Source organism: Theropithecus gelada, chromosome 14, assembly GCF_003255815.1.
Source record: "Theropithecus gelada isolate Dixy chromosome 14, Tgel_1.0, whole genome shotgun sequence".
In the NCBI taxonomy this organism is placed as follows: Eukaryota; Metazoa; Chordata; class Mammalia; order Primates; family Cercopithecidae; genus Theropithecus; species Theropithecus gelada.
In genome coordinates this window covers 78,012,193-78,033,501 of record NC_037682.1, presented here as the reverse complement: position 1 = coordinate 78,033,501, position 21,309 = coordinate 78,012,193, and the positions used below count along the sequence as shown (strand labels likewise).

The 21,309-nt window shown below is 40.6% G+C and overlaps 1 protein-coding gene across 9 annotated transcripts in view; it reads left to right on the top strand.

Moving 5' to 3' along the window:
* The window catches only part of PICALM (phosphatidylinositol binding clathrin assembly protein), a 111,595-nt gene extending 102,346 nt beyond the window's left edge, over positions 1-9,249 (top strand). For 8 of the 9 annotated variants that reach the window (XM_025355849.1, XM_025355848.1, XM_025355846.1 and 5 more), the window contains one exon: positions 7,392-8,874. In XM_025355849.1, coding sequence (XP_025211634.1) covers positions 7,392-7,406 — 15 coding nt within the window. In that variant the 3' untranslated portion in view covers positions 7,407-8,874. Of the gene's footprint in view, positions 1-7,391 lie in introns of all 9 variants that reach the window. The other variant, XM_025355852.1, reaches the window with a different exon arrangement.
* The last annotated feature ends 12,060 nt before the right edge of the window (positions 9,250-21,309 follow it).

Here is a 21,309-nt window from a genome sequence, read left to right as displayed (position 1 = left end):
ACCTGTAAAACTGTGGTATTACTTTGTGTACTTTATCATTATGCTTTAAGGATCAAATGAAAATATTTGAAACTAAGAAAATTTTTAAAGGTTGCCCTGTTTTTGGAAATTGTTCCTATTCCCTGAATTGTCCTTATTCTACAATTCTAAGAGGAGAATTGGGCACAGTGGCTCACACCTGTAATCTCAACACTTTTGGAGGCTAAGGTGGAAGAATCACTTGAGCCCAGGAATTGAAGGCTACAGTTAGCAATGATTACACCACTGTACTCCAGCCTGGGCAACAGGACTAGACTCTGTCTTTGGGGGAAAAAAGTTTTAGAGAGGTTCAGATAAAATGTACATTCAAAGTGGAATGCTCTCAGGTCACTGTGTGGCATCCCCTAAAAAATGGGTAATGCGGGCCAGGCACAGTGGCTCACGCCTGTAATCCCAGCACTTTAGGTGGCCGAGGGGGGCGTGGATCACGAGGTCAGGAGTTCGAAACCAGGCTGACCAGCATGGTGAAACCCCCTGTCTACGAAAAATACAAAAATTAGCTGGGCGTGGTGGCAGGCACCTGTGGTTCCAGCAACTCAGGAAGCTGAGACAGGAGAATTGCTTGAACCCTGCAGGGGAAGGTTGCAGTGAGCCGAGATCGCACACTGCACTCCACCTGGGCGAGAGTGAGATTCTGTCTCAAAAAAAACCCAAAACAACAACAACAAAACAAAATGGGTAATGCATTCAAGGTGACAGGGTTAATGTTGGCATAACTTTGTTATGTTGTTGATAGGCAGAAACCCAAAGTGGGGTTTTGTTGAGCATAAACACAAGAAGCAATTATTTGTGGCACTAGACTTAACCCAAAGGATAGACCCCTACATGTATATAGTAGAGAAATCCTGTCTTTTAGCCCTGACAGAGGAAGCTGAGGAATCGCATTATCTTTAATATAAGCAAATGAAATGCAGCAGTGTATATTTATATCCCTAAGCAACTGGATTCAATGTACCAGTAATGGCCTGGTCATGTTCTAAACATTACCCCAAAACAGCCTAACTGTTCTGTGACTCAGTGTCTCTGTGGAATCCTATTTAGTAGCACCATGGTCTCTAAATGTTTTGATTACACAGCAGTATTAGGACATTGTCTAAGTCTGTGCTGATGTAACAGAATACCATAGACTGGGTAGTTTATAAAGAGCAGAAATGTATTGGCTCACAGTTCTGGAGGCTGGAAAGTCTAGTATCAAGGTGTTGGGATTTGGCAAGGGCCTTCTTGGTGCATGATAATATGGTGGAAGGTATCACACAGCAGGCAGAAAGCAGAGAGAGAACAAAAGGGGGCGAACCCACTCCCTTGATGAGAACCTAAATACCTCTTAAAAGTCCTAACTCTCAATACTGTTTACAATGGCAACCAGATTTAAACAAGAGTTTTGTAAGAAACACTCAAAACCATAGCAAGTATGTAACATGACTGTATGTGTATTTATAGATTACATTCATATATTTCTACAACAATATATGAGGTACATTTAAAACATGCAAAACTAGGAATTTTTAAAAATAGTACAGTTGTAATAATTTCTTTGTACACCCCACTTTGGAGACTGTTTTTATATGGAGCTTGTTTTATCACCAAAAGGCATTTTAATTTTGCACATTTTAGAATTCTTACAATGTGTAAGTGACTGCTACTTACTGAACAAGGGACAGATAAAGTCTTTCTTGCACCTGAGCAGCCTAAAGGTGAATGTAATACAGATGGACAAGTGACTGGTTGATAATAGAATGAGAGCCCTTATAAGAAAGACATACAGAGCACAGCAGAAGAGCAAGAACAACACAGAGGCAATGACATTTGAACTAGGCCACTTATAACTGTAGATGAACATTTGATGGTAGGTAGTAGGGAAGATGGAACTAAGAATATTGGAGCTGCTTAATATATGCCAGGCAGCATGCGGAGTGCTTCTGTTCATTTAATTCTCAAGACAGCCATAAGCAGGAATACAGGTATTGGGCCTGGTATTCTAAATCCCATTTTATAAGAGAGTTAGGATTAGATTCAGTTCCATCTTTCTACAAAACCTGGCACTGTTGTTCCAAGCAAAGGGAGTACAATCCATTTTTCTCTTAAGATGTTGATTTTGCCAATGAGACAAAATGAATCTCTACAGCATTGTTAAGTTTCTACCCAGGCTTTTGGGTGACTGAAAAATTAAAATGTAAAGATGTGGCAAAGTTGGTTCTCTAAGAATTTTAAGTACAGCCAAATGATACGTCACAAGTTTTTTCCTAAATATCCAACTATTTAGTCTTTCATAAGCTTTTAATTCCACTAGGCTGACTTTCTGAGATTGTTGGTGTTTTCTTGTTCTAACCTGAAATTTTCTTTGTTTAGTGTTAAACAGGAGTATAACGAAGGAGTAACCATTTTTATTTTATGATAGTCTGTCAATAGACTTTTTTTTTTTTTTTAACCTTCTTTAAGCTAGGTGTGTTTGTCCTTTATTAAAGTCAGTCTGACCCATCCTGTACCACATTGCAGGACCTTAACTTAAAAAAAAAAGCCAGGTGTGGTGGTGCATGCCTGTAATCCCAGCTACTTGGGAGGCTGAGATAGGAAAATCACTTGAGCCCAGGAGATTGAGGTTGCAGTGACCTGTGACTGCACCACTGCACTTCAGCCTGGGTGACAGAACAAGACAATGTTGATAGATAGATTATATGAAACACACTCTATAACCAAAAAAATCATTGCTCTGGATATAATGCAAAGATTTTGGTAACATTTTACTGTATTTTTTCATAAAGATTGATTAGAGTAGTGGAGGAGGGGAGAAGGAATTTAAGAGATACTATCATCAACCACTTGCAGATTTTAGTATTTTGATTTATACGCTGTTCTTCTCAGTATTTCGTTTTTCTGTACATGAGAAAAGACTTTGTCTGTATTGGACCATTACGATTGACCATTTTGTTTTAGACATCTTCAGTTGTGACATAGGTCATTTTGATTTGAACGAACTGGTAGCTATACCAGTTATTTTTTGGCTCTGTGGGAATTTTGGGATAGAGAATGTTATTTGAAATAAATAGATAAAGGCTCTTTTTGTTTGTGTTTTGTTTTAGTTTTATTTGTGATAGATACCTGGCAACATAGTAGTAGGGCTTGACTGAAAAGATCAATTATGATTTGTCTTGGTGTCCAGAACAACAAATAACATGCTCTCTTGTAAAATTTGATGATTTTGTGATTTATGTGAATAGCCGTCTTTTTGTTGCTGGTTTGTGTTTTTAATTTTTTATCCTCTAGTACTTTTTATGCCTTTTCATGTTCTTTAGCAACCCTACATCATGTTCTTTAATTTACTCACAGGAATAAGTAGAGTCGAGTCAGCTCTTACAGTTTTAAAATTCTCCTACTTCTCACCCACCAAGATCCCATTGCCTCTTCATGCTATTTTGTTCTTGATTTTCCTGAGCAGTAACTGGGCTAATGAAGCACATTTCCTTTCCTTCTCTTATTTACTCTCTGGGGTGACTACTTTGTCACCAGTGCAAGGTGTGTCTGTGCTTTGGAAAAGATGCCAGGAAGGGGTAGGATGGTCAGGGGCTGCTGAGTGTCCCACTCCTTGGAGCTGTGCAGTCAGCCAAGCTAGCCCTGGCTACGATTTCATCTGCTTGATACGGATATTGATGATAAGAAACTTATTCCAAGGATGTTGTCTTGTTTTCTTGTTGGTGGTCTCTGTCATGTTTTAGTTTGGCTACATTTTATAGACATAAGACGTGTATGTATGTGTTTTACCAATTTAAGAGACTACTAGAAGTTCTAATAAAAAACCAACTCTTTTTCCCAAGGAAAAATGATCCTTTTCAACATTGTTTATAAGCCTCTAGGGCTTGTTTAGCAGTATGCTCACATATTGAGAATGGATTTTTCTCTTCTATATTCTTCAGGGGCATTTTACTGTGGGTCTGTCAGGTCTTCAGACTGCTACCCTCATGAAAACATGTGATTTAAGAAGATAATTCAGTGTGGGGCTGTCATAGGAAACTTCTGATTTTAGATACAGCCTATCTGCAATAAGTAGGATTTGCTGTTGCTGTTGTTTTAACTTCAGGTGAAAGAAAATCTGCTTCAGAGAGAAACGAAGTTAATCTTGGAGATAAGTGTGGATGTTGGACTCCCTCCAGCTCAGTAACTGATGATCGCTTTACTTGAAATCATTCTGCTTTTGATTGGCCATCCATGGTAGAAGAGGGAGGAGGGGGAATCTTTCCAGTTGTTACACCTTAATTTGTCTCTGCGTGGATGATATTTGAAACCTCAAGCCCAGGCATGCTGCTCTGTCCTCCCATCTGTAGCTGCCTGCGTGATTCCATCATGCTTCCATTTGTCTCTTCCCATTGTCTTTGAACATTTGTTTTTGGGAACAACATATGCATTAGGAAATTACTCAACCCTGAGTATAACTGATGCCTATAAATTGATCTTGGCATCCAGAACAAATTGCATATACTAGTGATGTAATATTTGCTGAAGCTCATTGGCTGTTCATTCTCTATAGTGCTTTTCCAAAATAAATAAATAAATAAATAAATAAATAAATAAATAAATAAAGAGGTAGAAAGAAATGAAATCACTTGGCACCAGCAAAGAAATCTTCTATAGGATTTGAATGTTGAAGTATGAATTGAAACTATTTCCAGTTAGTCAACTTTTATTGCTCAGTTGGACATCCCTAAAAGAATAGCTGATTTTGTAATAGTTCTGTGCTTACATGGTTTGCAGTCTTATACAGAGGGAGAAAAAGAATTAAAAGCTTGTTCCAAAGTAAAATGGTTCATGTTGGGTTTGAAACGCTCATGTCAGCTTAATGAAGGATACATGTATGAAAATTAGTATCTTGTCCAAGAATAGTCTATCTTTGGGAGAATAAAGGTACATACTGAGTTCAGTGGTTTACTTGCCTTACAGTATATTCGAATTAAACAATAGGACAGATTTTAAGAATCAAGTAAATATGTCCCAACAGGAAGCAGGATCCAAGATCTTAAGTATTCCCCATATTCAGGGCAGTATGTGGACAGTTACAGTAGGTGACCTCTAAGGTCCCTTTCACCTCCCACAGTGTGTGTGTCAGCTGCAGTTTGTCCAGATAAACGAGCAGGAGACAACTTCATGTAAAAAGTGTGTGAACCTAGGACAGGACTTTTCGACCCTTATGAAGAAAGAAAGGAAAGAATATTGCAGCTAGATGTGTTGGCTCTGGACTGAGGTCAGAGTTGCACAGCTTTGGACAGATAGCCTGGGCACAGGAAACATGTTCTCTCAATTTTAAACAAAAATGCAATTATGTATTCCCTCCCCTATCCGCCCCACCGCCCCCCCATACACACATTAAAATTCTTAACCATGGATCAGCTTATATCAACCTTTTGGGTAAAAGACATTATTCCTTTGAAATTTCAGAAGCAAGAGTTTGTTTTCTGAAAAACACATGCCATTGCATACCTTTTAACTTGACATGCTACTGAAACTTTTGTCTTAATCCATTTTCTACAAAGACTGCCCTTATATTTATTAAAGATGACAAAACAAAAACCACTTCTTCTTTCATACATTTTCTGTTTTCATGTTCTGTCATTCTGAGATCTTTTTTTCTTTCCCTCTCTCTGTCTTCTTTTCCCCCAGCTGTCGGCAGCATCCAGCCCCTCCAGTCACAGTCCTCACAGAGCTTCAGGAAAGGACCCCTTTGCAGAGCTCTCTTTGGAGGATTTCTTATAAATCACTTTAGGTATTGCTGCTTGTTGTGGGAGATGGGGACTTAAAAACAATTACCAAACATTAAACACAATTCACGCTTCTCTTTCATTTCTTTAAAGGACTCTAGGTTCCCTCTCCTCTTCCTCCTCTTCCTCTATTCTTTAGGTGCAGAATGAAAAGATAGGACATAAGGAAAAACAACTTTTGGAAAATATCTTTAACATAATTAAAGTAATCTCACCCACTGCTCACAGTAAATGGATGAGATCGGATAAAGTTTGCTTTTTAATTAAGGGCAAGTGAATACTTAAGCCCTGTTGATTAGAAGGATTCTGCATATGATCCACACTGCCTCTGTTTGCTGGAAGACAGTGCAATTTGTTCTTCTTGGTGCTCTAGCCCCCAGTTTAGATATACCTTCTAGATCTTTGGGAGTTTATAGTCTTCTGATTTGGCAAGTTTATTAGCACGTCTACTTCAGTAATAGATCTTTGGATGGGCAGTTTAAGGGAAATCGTGAGTGAAATATCTTTGAATGAACAGTGGTACCCTATTGAAAAATATTTTTTATGGCTCTTTCAGATTTTTATTTATGTTAATAAAAATGACTTAGTATATATTACTGTTCCCTTTATTATCTCTAATTGTATATCATTTGGAAATAATATTTCAAATTTTGCTTCCCAAATGAAATTTTGCGTGTGGTATTTGTGCTTATGGAGAGATTTTTCTGAACTTGTCATGAAAAAATAGGTCATTGATCTTTCTTCTCCTCCTCCACATGCTATTCCTCGATTTTTAGCAGTTAAGTATTTGGCCCGGATGTGGTTGCTTATGCCTGTAATCCCAGCACCCTGAGAGGCTGATGCAGGAGGATCACTTGGGACTAGTAGTTCAAGATCAGCATGGGCAATATGATGAGACCCTAGTCTCTACCCCTCCCAAAAAATTAGCCAGCTGTGGTGGCAACTGTCTGCAGTCCTAGCTATTCAGGAGGCTGAGGCAGGAGGGTTGGTTGAGTCCAGGAGGTCCAGTGAGCTTTTCTTTTTTTCCGAGATGGAGTTTTGCTCTTGTCGCCCAGGCTGGAGTGCAGTGGCACGATCTCAGCCCACTGCAACCTCTGCCTCCCGGGTTCAAGCAATTCTCCTGTCTCAGCCTCCCAAGTAGCTAGGATTACAGGCGCCCGCCACCACACCTGGCTAATTTTTGTATTTTTAGTAGAGACAGGGTTTCACCATATTGGCCAGGCCAGTCTCGAACTCTGGAACTCACCTCAGGTGATCCGCCTGCCTCAGCCTCCCAGAGTGCTGGGATTACAGATGTGAGCTACGGTGCCCAGCCATTGAGCTTTGATCACGCCACTGCAATCCAGCCTAGACAGCAGAGCAAGACCCTGTCTCAAAAACAACAACAAAAAAAATCATTATTTGGAAGTCCCTATATGTGTCAAATATTGGGCTCTCTGGCACATAAGTTTGTAATACTGACTTTGTTTTATAAACAGGGTTTGTGATTAGCATGTTGTGAACACTTCTGGGCCAGTTAAATGGTAAAGACCGCAAAGCATTTTTACTTAGGAGAAGACATCCTACAATACAGTGAATTAACATACCCACTTTTTTTTTTTCCAGATACAGTTTATGTAACTTGATGGAAGAAAATGGAATTACTCCAAAAAGACAAGTGCTCAAGCAGCAAAATCCTTACTTCCAGCAAAATCCAAACTGCTGTCTCTTAAATCTCTTAAACTCTCTTCTTCCACTAGAATGCTACAAGTAACTCAGTGAAGGCCCATGAAGGAAATTGGGACTAGTTTATAGGAGAACGTATCAATACAGTTTATAAAGCCAAGAATTGCTATGATTTAAGACTAAGATCTGTCTTTTTGGTGACTAACCCTTCAGTTCTTTCAACTCCTGTTAATACCCATAATCAGTAACCTATCAAGAAAAGCCCTTATTTGGAAAGTGTGAAATTTGTATTTGGAAAAGCTGCCTGGAGAGAAGAACTGTGTCCTTTACTGTATTTCAACAGGACTCTTTTGAGGGATCAAAATTAAAATTCCTAATTATGCATTATCTTTCTTTTCTCCAGTCCTCACAAATACAGAAACAGTAACTGAAATTAACTTTTCTTTTTTAAAAAAAAATTATACTCAGTTTGCAGTAGACATTCCTTAAGTATTTGTATTTATTTATGATTATCAATTTTACATAACATTAATATTGTATCAGACCTCCTTATGAAAATGAGTATGGATGTGCACAGTATGTTTGATTTTTATCCACAAGAATGAATCTGATTCAGAATGCTTTTCTCAGCTGACATACAGAGCACTAAATATTTTAAGGCAAGTCCATAGGTCTGAATCTCTTAAGAATTCTCAGCCTCTATGGGATTTAGGGAAGCATTATAAATGCATTAATCCTTATAGTCAATTCTGTGCCTAGGATTTTGCCAGGGAACAGTTCACTGACTAGGAAAAGCACTACATTTTAAATTCAGCATTAGTGCATTGGGAAGGATCTTTACTGCTTTGTGCTTGGCATGTCATTATTTTCCATTTGACATTAGGGCCTTTCCAAAATGAATGTGAGGAATTGCTTTCACTTCAAGACTTTCCTTCTTTTCACTAAAACTCTAGAAGGTGTTACAAGGGGGGGTAAGGGGGGCAAAGTTCTTGAACCTTTTATTTGGCTCGTGCCATGTTATGATCATGTACCTTTTAAATAAGGGACAATAGTATCTTTAAAGTTAATGTCTAGCCAAGAGTTTAGTAAACGAAGAATTAAACTGCACTGTTGATCGGTGCTTTGTGTAAATACATCTTTAACATCTGGGTTGAGAGGGGCCTTAAGAAGGACAGTTCATTGTAGGAAAGCAATTCTGTACATGAGTTTAAGCATTCTTGTTGCATTGTCTCTGCAGATTCTATTTTTGTTTACAATATTAAAATGTATGTTAGCAAAATGGGTGGATTTTCAAATAAAATGCAGCTTCCACAAAACTTTTGTTATGGTATTCTGGTCTGAGATGCATTTTCATTTTCCCTTTCTCTTTTTATTATCATCAATATCATCATTTTTCCCTAATAAAAGTATACCCAGGTGATTATATTTGTTGGTTTAGTAACATGGAAGGTTTTATATAAATTTTCAAAAAGATGTCTCTTTATACTTTTTGTTACCTTGTAGACTCTTACTGATAAACGCAACTACTTATTAAAATTGTTCACTTTCTGTCTTTTGATCAGATGCCTTTAGTCAGGTAAGTTTAAGGGATAATATGCCCATAGTTAAGTGTAACGTTTCGGTACATACAATTACGTCTGCCAAAGAAACCTTTGATTGTATCATGTTGCCTATTTAGTAGTGCATAGGGTTCAGAGTACATGATAAAGGATTAAAAGCTTTGCATTGATAAGTGTCTGCATAATATTTGCTGTGATTGGAGAAAAAATGTAGTCATAGCCAATAAATTTTATCAGCTTCTAAGTTTCACTATTATTAAACCATTTTCGTATAAACTGGGAAATTGTACTTTTATAAGTTACCCTCCTTTACAAATTTTTGTCTCTTCTGCTGTTTGAGGAGGTGTTTATATTTAAGGTCTGTGGCTTGTTTCTTTCATATTACCTTATTTTTTTTTAAGTATGTTTCAGTATGTGACGTGCTTCATAGCCATTTTTATTTTGTTGTTTAAACAACTTGGGCTGTGGTAAGTATTATCCACATTTTACCCATTCTATATGCAGAAATCAGAAAAGGGGCTGGGTGCAGTGGCTCACACCTGTTATTCCAGTAATTTGGGAGGCTGAGGTGCATGATCACTTGAGCCCAGGAGTTCAAGACCAGCCTGGGCAACATGGTGAAACGCTGTCTGTACCAAAAATACAAAACTTAGCCAGGTGTATGCCTATAGTCCCAGCTACTTGGGAGACTGAAGTGGTAGGATCACCCAAGTCCAGGAGGTTGAGGCTGCAGTGAGCTGGGATCACACCACTGCACACTCCAGCCTGGGTGACAGAGTGAGACCCTGTTTTAAAAACAAAAGGAACTTGCCCAGATCAGTAAGTTAACAGATGAAAATCAAATCTTTGATTTCATGGTCCATTGTTCTCTCTGTGACCTGCTGTCACATAATTTAAATATATAAACTGACATGGAGATTTTTTCCCTCTGCAATCTAGACTGATGGCCACTCTTTATTCCCAGTGGTCTTTAGTGAAGCACATTTCCTGCCTCCTCCTCTGATGCCCAGACATCGTTGACAAGGAAGAATGCAAACATGCGATAAGAGCATCTTTAACCAAAATATGAGTGAAGTAAATCAGCTGTTGATTACATAACTACATCAGGCTGTAAACTCATACATGCTCACATCATTTTACTATCCAGTTAGCAAGTAGGTATTGGCTGAAATCAATTAGCAAGTAAGTATTGGCTGAAATAAGAGAGCAGACTGTAAGCAGAGGACAACTATACCTGTCCCAAATCATTTTCAAAATTATTTGCCTTTGATTTAACATCTGTCAGCATTCAGCATTTTTAAAAAGGTATCCCTTTCTTAACCAGTGACTATGAGAATACATATTTAGGAAGAAGACTTCCTTATGTTAGCCTAGGAGTCTTCTGCTCTTCCAGAAGCCAGCAAAATGTGACTTATGGGAAATAGGCCTTTATGGGATGTTTTTCTTGAACTAAAAATAATTTCAAGATTCTTCTCGTTTATCATAACTCACAGACACGGTTCCAAACTCTGTTTGCTTATTCTACAAAATTGCATGGAGAAAAAAAATATCTCTTCAGAGTGAGTGTGGCTCTTGTGTGCTAGCAGTGACCAGGTCACAGTGTATGGAGACACCACAGTACTAAGCCAAATGAATTTATTCTTGCCTTCCAGGAAAGAGACTTCACAGCTTTCATCAGTGGCCTCTGCAGTCAGCTTAGATCTTTGTTCTGCCACACTTGCTGCCATTCATGGGTGTGACTAGCCCATCTGGAATTCTGCTGTCTAAAGTTTCAGAAAAGAAATCCTGCATTATCATCCATGCAGTCTCTCACTGAAAACGTTAAGCTCATTTCTTGCTGTTACTAAGAAGTAAAGTCCTGTTTAAGTATCGCCAATCCAAAAGGTTTTCTGTGTTCCTAGCTTGTATTCCTAGTCTAATTTTAGCATAAGCACTCACTGTGTCCCATTTGTTGTTGATGTAGTATGTAGATGTAGTTGTATGAAACTGACCACATTGTTAAAGTTAATGAAAGTTCTTTCTATGATATTTGTTCCGGGGCAGATGTAACTTGAAGCAAAGATTAAACTGATTTTAGGCAGACAACTAGGAGAGAAAGGTGAGGTTAGAAAAAGTTTTGTTTTCTGATAAGCTCTGGTTCAAAATACCTTTTTATCTAATACAAAAGATAATTTTAGGCCAGTGCGGTGGCTCATGTCTGTAATCCCAACACTTTGGGAGGCCAAAGTGGGCGGATCACTCGGGCCCAGGAGCTTGAGACCAGCCTGGCCAACATGGTGAAACCCCGTCTCTACAACATTGAAAAAAAATTTAAGTCCCAGCCACTCAGAAGGCTGAGATGGGAGGATCACTTGAGCCCAGAATGGTTGATGGTGCAGTGAGCAGAGGTCACGCCACTGCACTCCAGCCTGGGCAACAGAGTGAGGTGAGACCGTGCTTCAAAAAAAAAAAAAATTGTTTTTGTTTTGAGATGGAGTCTTGCTCTGTTGCCCAGGCTGTAGTGCAGTGGCGTGATCTCAGCTCACTGCAACCTCCACCTCCGGGGTTCAAGCAATTCTCCTGCCTCAGGCGTCTGCCACCATGCCTGGCTAATTTTTGTATTTTAATAGAGATGGGATTTCACTATATTGGGCAGGCTGGTCTCGAACTCCTGACCTTGAGTGATCCCGCCTCCACCTCCAAAGGGCTGGGATTACAGGCGTGAGCCACCACACCCAGCCTAAAGTTGGTTTTGAAATAAAAATTGTGTGTGATTGACCTTGAGAGCTAAACCTTGCTCTGTTGGAGCTTTCCCCAGTTAGGTACCCTGCCTGTCTTTCTTGAGCCTTAGTCCCTTGGCAGCTGTCCTGTGCTCTGGATAAACAAGTACTGAGTTACCGTGCCTCTGACTGGGACCATAGGGAAGGAAATATCAAGTAGCCCCCCACTGCCCCCCACTCAGGCTGTCTAGGGTAAGAACACTACATGGAAGCATTAAGCACACCACACTGTCATTGCCAGCTAGCTTAGTGGCTGTGTAAGCCACAAAATATGAAATCTGCGTATCTGGTCAATTTTGTCCTAAGAAGGGTAGTAGTGTTAGTCTGTTCTTGGCATTGCTATAAATACCTGAGGTTAGGTAATTTACAAAGAAAAGAGGTTTAATTGGCTCATGGCAGGCTGCATGGCACTGGCTTCTGGTGAGGCCTCAAGGAGCTTTTACTCGTAGCCAAAGACAAGAGAGCAGGCCTGAGAGAAGCAGCAAGGGAGTGAGGCGGGAGACTTGAAAGCAATCAAATCTCACTTGAAGTAACTGAGCAAGGGGATAGTGCTAAACCATGAGAGATCCAAACATCCAAACCGTATCAAGGTAGAAACTGAAATGAACTTCACTTCCTTTTAATTACATGTTGAAGGGAAGCTTCAAGGGCCAGAAGAAGACAGAGACACTGAAGTAGAAGGGGAGGATTCAGTGGGAGATCCCAAGAAGCCTAGCAAGCGTTCTCCTAAGGTAAGTGCAGGGATAGCTGTGCTCATTTGCTTGGCGTTTATAGTAATTGTCATCAGGAGCTAATATTTTACAACTGTACTGATGTGCAGAACTTAAAATTCGTCGTGGCCAGAATTTACATTTTATGTGGACCAAAAATAGAAATGAAAACATGGGAGTTCACTTAGACTTACAAAGTTACAGTAAATTAAACTGATTTGATACTGGCCCAGAAGACACAAAGAGAATAGGACAGTAAGCCTAATAACTGACAGGTGTTTAAATATGTGGTAGAGTAGCATTTCAAAAGAGTCAAGAAAAGATGGACTATTTAATAAGCCAATTTTACCAGCACCAAATACCTACTTAGAGAAGGGGCAAGTGATCTGCTGTCCTCCGCCTCTCAAAGTGCTGAGATTACAGGCGTGAACCACCACACTCAGCCAAGAATATACATATTTCAGAGGTGGTTCACATCTGTAATCCCAGCAGTTTGGGAGGCCGAGGCAAGAGGATCACTTGAGCCCAGGAGTTAAAGACTAGCCTGGGCAACATAGTGAGACCTCATCTCTCTGTAGATTAAGATATATATATATACACGCACACATATACACATATATATATAAAATATATATATAAGCTAATTTTAGGCGAGTGCAGTGGCTCGTATCTGTAATCCCGACACTTTGGGAGGCCAAAGTGGGCCTCCCAAAGTGTGTGTGGGTGTATGTATATAAATACATACACACATAGAATACATATTAATAAAAAATAGGTATAGCCAAATAGGAAAAAGGAAAGAATATGATAAAAATAGTTCACCAAAGAAGAAATACTAATGATCAATGGGGAAAAAAATCATCTTTAGTAGTAACTAAAGAATTCAAATGAATCCAGGCACAGTGGCTCACGCGTGTAATCACAGCACTTTGGGAGGCCGAGGCAGGTGGATCACTTGAGACCAGGAGTTTGAGACCAGCCTGGCCAACATGGTGAAACCCTGTCTCTACTGAAAATATACAAAAATGAGCTGGACATGGTGGCGCATGCCTGTAATCTCAACTACTCAGGAGGCTGGAAGCAGGAGAATCACTTGAACCTGGGAGGCAGAGGTTACAGTGAGCCAAGATTGCACCATTGCACTCCAGCCTGGGTGACAATGTGAGACTCTGTCTCAAAAAGAAAAAAGTGTTTTGTAGGTGTAAGGCTGTTCTGAGAGCTTTTATATATACTTGTTCACTTAACTGAGTCTATGAAAGAAGCACTTTTGTTATACTTATTTCATAGATTAGGACACTGAGGCTCAGAGAGATTAAGTCACTTAGTATATAATCTTTATCAACTCTGCTTAAGTTGACATCCAGAACTACTGTGGTCTGGCTGTTGGTCTAATTGTTGGTCTTTAGCACTGCTGTGCAATGGAGTATACAGTGCCATTGTGTTTATCAAGTAGCATGTGTGTATGTACCAGTACAGGCAAGAGTACACAAAGTTGGATTGCTTATCTAAGGCTAAGGTGAGTGTAAGCCAGTACAGCTGTTTTGGATGGAAATTGGCCATAGTTAAGAAACCTGGAGAGTTCATACCCTTAATCCAATAATTCCCTTTGAGAAAATCTACCCAGGGAAATAATCTGGGGATGGGAATTTGGCTTGGGAACTTGAATTGAGACATAAGTTTAAAAACAGGAATTCATACCTAAGGGTAGGAGGTCAGATTAATGGGATGTATCACCCCTTGAGACCAAACCTGCAGCACAAAAGAGCCTTGGTCTCACAGGTCACAAATAGACATTCAGTACAGATTTTTATTGCTATCATCCCAGATTAGAGCCCCGTCTACACTACCTGATAGCTGGCTCTGCTGATACTCAGGCCAACCCAAGGGAAAAAGATGGGTTTTCTTTTTGGGGGAAGGCTGGTCTTTGATGCAGACAGGAGGAATACTGGTCCAATGGGCTTAGGAGAACAATATTATTTATCAGTCACCCAATAGAGAAGGGTGCTTTCCATTCATCAATGTTTATTTTACTGTCTTACAGGAAACTTGGGAAGTAAGCAGGACTTCCCAGGCCTCTTGTCTTGTGTTATGGGAAACTACAGGACCCATCAGGCATTTTTAGCTTCATTTACCAGGCAGTTTATTGATCGCAAGACTTAGCATACATGATTCACAAAGTTCTCATTCTTGATAATTTTCTGCCCAAATGTAGCTTCCTGAGAAGGGCAGGAGTGATCCATCACGTGGTGGGTGTTCATGTTTCCAGTTGGCTCCAGCCCCTCCCCTCGAATCCTGTGCTTTAACAGCTGGAATCCTTCAGTGTGTTTGGGTGGCTCACTACTGATCAAATATTCAAGGCCTTGCAGCCTTTCTTATACCTCCGCTCTTGAAGCCTCTGCTCAGGCTAACTTTGTCTCTTCCCTGCCTCTTAATTGGAACTCTGGAATTCTCTGCTCCTTTGTTTTTACCTATTGCCTATTCGAAGTCTGTCATTCTTGGGATGGAAAGCGAGCAACTGATCATTTTTAGGAGCACTGTAAATTGGGCAGCCCTTGCAGAAAATCATAAAAATGTTTGTCTCCTTTGCCCAGTAACTCCACTTCTAGACATCTAAAGAAGTCCAGAATTATTAAAAGACCACACACAAGAATACCTATCACAGCAGTTGAGATTACCAAAGGAACCACTGTGTGCCAGAGTAAGAAAGGGCCAAGGATGAGTCCCAGGGAACACACACACCCTTATTAGGGGTGAAGGCCAGGAAAGAACAATCAAAGCTGGAGGAGGAGGAGAACCAGGAAAGATAATTATGTCAAGGATATAACTGAAGAAGGAGGGAATGGCCAACACAAGTAAAGACCAAAACCTGTCCATTGGATCCAGCAATTAGGAACTTGAACCTTACCCCTAGATACACCTGGGAATTGGCAGGGACAGAAGGCAGACCACATGGCATTGAGAAAATGCAGAGATATCAAAAAGCTATGAACTAAAAGAGATACTAAGCAAAAGATTGGCCAAGGAAGATTTTTAGAAAGCAGACTGACTGACTTCTTTGTTCATCCATTCGACACACTGAGTACTTTCAATGTGCCAGTAGTTCTGGGTGTAAGAATCAATAAACAAAACATAGGTTCTGCTTTCATTGAGCTTATTTTCTTGTGAGAGTAGGCAATTAACAAATGTTTTTTGACAAATGATGATGAGTGTTGTGAGAAAAAAATAGTAGAGAGAGTGATGTGAGCAGAGTATAATGCTGTTTTGGATAGGGTCAAGGAAGACCCTGAAGTCATCTTTGAACAGAGATACTAAGTAAGGAAGCAGGATGGTAAGATGTGGAGAGTGGCTCTCCTCCCCACATACGTGGGCAGAGAGCAGAGCAAAGGCCCTGCTTCCCTAGTCAGAAACGGCACCACCACCAGCAAGGATTGAACAAAATGAGTGGGTTGGAGCTGAGGTCAGGGGAGGCAGTGGGACAAGGCTAGGCCATGCTAAGGCTTGGATTTCTTTCTGAGCGGGGAAGCCACTGAAAATGTTGACCACAGGATTCTTTAAAAACTTTTATTGCTAAAAGCCTCACTCTGGCTGTATTAAGAAGGAACTATAGGGAGACTATTATAATAGTCCTCTAACATGAGCAAAACTTAGCCGCTGAAAGCTGTAGTGAGCTAGAGGAGATAGCTAGGTGAGAGACAATCAGATAGGTTGCAAAATCAGAGAAAGGGAAGATGCTGAGTGGTTAGGACTGGAGATGTTATGGGTTAGGAGATGGAAGAAAGGCAAATGAAGAGCCTGGAATATGGAAATATACAGAGGACAATTTGCAGAAATCCCTTCCTTGGAGAGCATCCCCATTACTGAGGGAAGCAACTGCTGCTTGATGAGACAGTACAGCATAGCAGTAATGGTGTCAACTCTGCCATGCTGTGGGTTTAAACCCCAGTTTGAGCAAGTTACATACTCTCCCTTTGTCTCAGTCTCTTCATCTGTAAAATTATAATAGTACCCACCTCATAAGACTGTTGTATATAGTGAATTTTTTAAATTTTTATTTATTATTTTTTGAGACAGGGTCTCACTCTGTTGTCCAGGCTGGAGTGCAGTAGCGCAATCTCCACTCACTGCAACCTCCGTCTCCCAGGTTAAAGTGATTCTTGTGCCTCAGCCTCCTGAGTAGCTGGCATTACAGGTGTGTGCCACCACATCTGGCTAATTTTTGTATTTTTAGTAGAGATGAGGTTTCGCCATGTTGGCCAGCCTGGTCTTGAACTCCTGACCTCAAGTGATCCGCCCGCCTCAATCTCCCAAAGTGCTGGGATTACAGGCCTGTGCCACTGTGCCTGGCTTTTATTTAATGAATTTAAAAGATACACTCAGAATATGATAAAGATATGATATGTAATTACTGTTATTCTCACTGGGATGCAGAACAGTTTGTAGTTAAGAGCCTAGATTCTCGATCCAAATTGCCTGTGTTCAAATCCTGGCTGTGCTCCTTTACTACCTGGAGAACTTTGAAAAAGTTACAGAATTTCCCTCTGCCTGTTTTTTCATCTGTAAAATGGGTGTAATTATAGACCCTACCTCATAGGGTTATAATAGATAGGATCAGTATATGTAAAGTGCGTATAATAAGCACATTTAAGTGTTTGCTATTGTTTGTATTGCTAAATTGTTGACATTGCCCATTCTGCCTTTTTACATAGCTGACCAAAGCCCAGTGCTTGTGGAGATCCCATGAGCGGTTTTCAAAGCAGAACTTTGAACCCCTGACTCCACATGTCCTCACAACAAGCAGGAGTTCTTGGTCCTGGGGCAACTTGAGTAGTACTGTAGTTTGGTGTGACAGAACACGTTTTTTAAAACAGCCAACCCCACACATAAGTATACTTAGGGCAACAGTTTAGATGCCCAGAGATATTTTCTAAGCAGAATACTTTCTAATGTACTTTGAGCCCTTTTTAAAATATTTTTTCTTCATATCATCCAGCCCAAAATGTCAGTTTTTAAAAAAATGTTTTAACAGAATAAACTACTTACCCAGCCCTATTTAATGTCTTAGAGACTACTTTTTTCTTTCTCTTTTCTTTTTTGAGACAAGGTCTGGCTCTGTCACCCAGACCAGAGTTCTGTGGCAAGATCATGGCTCACTGCAGCCTTGAACTTCTAGGCTGAAGCAATTCTCCCACCTCAGCCCCCAAGTAGCTGGGACTAGAGGCACATGCCACCACACCTAGCTAATTTTTTGACTTTTTGTAGAGAGGAGGTCTCACTATATTGCCCAGGCTGGTCTCGAACTCCTGAGCTCAAGCAATCCTCCCACCATGGCCTCCCAAAGTGCTAGGATTACAGGCATGAGCCACCGCACCTGGCAGAGACAATATTTTACTATTGAAAACATTGACTTCTCATAAGGGAAATATTCAGTCTCTGTATGAGGATTGGTTTTGGTTGTGTATAACAGTAAACTTACACTGATTCAAACAAAATAGTTTCTTTTCCCTCACACATGCAAGTGTGACTTGGTATGTGTGGCTACTCTGCCCCACAAGATTGTTAGGTGTCCACTTTCAGGTCTAGGTGTCTTGGTGTCCCACAGTCCTTACTCTCAGGTGCACAATCCAATATGGCTGAGCAGCATAACCACATTCCAAGCAGCAGGATTCAGGTGAGTGGGGACAGGAGAAGAGATAACTCAGAAATTGTGCACACTTCTTACACTTCTTTTCACATTCCATTGGCCAGAACTTTGTCATATGGCTATTTTTTTAAAAACCTAAAGACTAAAACAAGTATTTGCATGACCATGCACCAACTAAAACAGCTAAATGAATGATTATAGAAGAAGGAGAATAGTTTTTTTTTTCACTTCTATTTTGTAGTATTGCTAATAGGGAGAATATATTTAAAGGCAAAATAGCAACCACTGCCACAGTCATACAATTTTTATTAGAATAATTGTTAATTTCAGGGCCGGGCGCGGTGGCTCAAGCCTGTAATCCCAGCACTTTGGGAGGCCGAGGCGGGTGGATCACGAGGTCAGGAGATCGAGACCATCCTGGCTAACATGGTGAAACCCCGTCTCTACTAAAAATACAAAAAACTAGCCAGGCGTGGTGGCGGGCGCCTGTAGTCCCAGCTACTCGGAGGCTGAGGCAGGAGAATGGCCTGAACCTGGGAGGCGGAGCTTGCAGTGAGCCGAGATCGCGCCACTGCACTCCAGCCTGGGTGACACAGCGCGAGACTCCGTCTCAAAAAAAAAAAAAAAAAAAAAAAAAGAAATAGGAAATGGAAATACTTAATCAAGTTAAAGTCACTAATATTTAGAAAGCCTCAGTTGTTCGAGGGCGCATTTCCTTGTGTCTGTTACAAAAGCCAGTTAATTCCAAGAAAAATACAGAGAACTGTTGTGTTGACATCTAGTAAAACAAGCAAAGACCAATCAGGCCTTTAACAAACAGCCCTTTGTTGCCATAAAACTGCCCTAGCCTCTCTGTTCCCTGAATGGTTCTAGTGTCTGACTACATGACTTGAGAGGAGACAAAAATGCCTGTACCCCACCTTCTGCTACACAGAAGAATTTTGGAACTAGGTTTACTACTTGTCCCTACAGCCTGAAGTAGATCAGCAGATTCAGGCTGGGCCCTTAGAGCCTACTGGATAAAGACCATGCCCCCATACCAGGCGGCGACTGATTTGCTCTTAGCAAAAGACAGAGCAAGCCCTTGGATTAATAAGCATGTAGTTACCCCATATGCATATAAAACTATCATATATCTATACAAATTAAAACTTAAAGTGTGTAGAGCCTGGCTGTCATCGGACTGGTTTACACCTCACACCATGTGACGGATTGGACACAGACTGCTCTGTGTGCCTTTACGTGAATGCACTGCAGAGACAACCATACTCTTTGGCTACTTCCAGAGAATCTTTAGAGATTCCTGTTAAATATCAATTTTTTCAACTGCCATATATTTCATGTCTACTAGGTGTAGGTTACACACTTTCTAATCCTTAAATGATACTGCAATATGGGAATTAGATTCATAAAGTACAGTTGAGGAAGCCAGGGTTTAAAGAGGTTAAGTGACTGCCCAAGATGCAAAGGCAGCCAGCCTGACTCCACAGAATGTGTTTTCCCATACTCTGTCTCTTTACACCACCTTAATTTCTTCAAACCTACCTAATTTTGGGGCCTAAAGTGAGCAATTTACTAGCCTGAAGCTCAAGCTCCAACCACCTTGTTCCTGCCCCCCGAATCTTGAATAACAACATGCAAAACTCACATACTTGGTTATTCTGAGAACTGAAACCTACATAAATATTCTCCTAAACTCATTTTTATTTAAATTGCTTTTTCCAAGCCTATTACTAAAGGTACTAAAAACAGTGTGAGCTAAACATGTGGTAGCCTCACCCACCACACCTAGAATAGCTTTTCCTGTCTTCTCCCACTTTCCTTGCTTCTTTCCCTCCTTGTTATTGCTGAAGACTGAAAGCAGCAATGATGGCTCAGGCTCTCTTAGTGGACCATGAGCTATTTGAGGAAAGAAGCAGTTTGATTTTGCATCCCTCAACCCTTACACACAGTGCCTGACTGGTTCCATAAATGCTTTGTTGAATGAGTGACACCCATAGGAAGTTCACAGTGGTACAACTTTATTGAGAGTTGCTTTGCAATGTAGTCATTAACAAAGCTACCATTGTAAGCTGTTTAGAATTTGAGTTAAGAAAACTGCAGATTCATTTTAGAGATACTGCTATTCTGCAAATCCCAAACACAAGAAATGATATTAATGGAAAGAAAGCATATTGATAGGGTTTGAATGTTTGTCTCCTCCAAATCTCATGTTGAAATGTAATCCCCAATGTTGGAGGTGGGACTTGGTGGGAGGTGATTGGATCAGGAGGGCAAATACCTCATGAATGGTTTAACACCATCCCCTTGGTGATAAGTGAGTTCTCGCTCAGGTCACATGAGATCTGGTTGTTTAAAAGAGTCTGGAACATCTCCCTTCTCTCTCTCACTTCTGTTCTTGCCATGTGATACGCCTGTCCCCCTTCACCTTCCACCATGACTGTAAGTTTCCTGCAGCCCTTGCCTAGAGCAGATGCTGGCATCACACTTCCTGTAGAGCCTGCAGAACTGTGAGCCAGTGAAACCTCTTTTTTAAAATAAATTGCCCAACCTCAGGTATTCCTTTATAACAATGCAAATGAACTAATACAGACATTCTTTCCCCTTCCATTTCCAAATAATGCCTTCTCAACTCTGACATCTTCTTGGCAGCAAACAAGACTTTTTTAGTCTGTCAGGTTCCAACCTGAGCTGAGGTCTGAGGGGAGCTGGTGGACGAGTGGTGGGTAGCTGAAAGAACACTCGAGGAGCCATAGGCAGTTGGGACATGGCTTTATTCTCTCCCCCTCTCCTACAGAGTCAGCAGTGCCATTATATTCCTCACAGACAACAGTGGCTTAAAGCCAGATATGGGCTCACATAAACAGGTTACATTAAATTACTACTTAAATGTGATTACGTAGTGCACAAGATTTTGTGCCTGCACTCCAAACCCGCTGTGTCATACTGCACTGGATGTCTGCCTTGGTCTACTCCTGACTGAAGCATAGCCATTTTCTTTATACTCCACCCACTAGGCCAAGGGAGTCCTCTTAGTGGGGAGATGTGCCCACAGGGCGGAGCCCTGGACCCAGAGGCCACAGCAGCAATACAGGGAGCAACAGCTCACTATTAACATTCTCGCTATGCTGCCCATAATTATTAGAGTCCAGCATAGGCCAGAGCCCAGAGATGCGCACCATGTTTGTA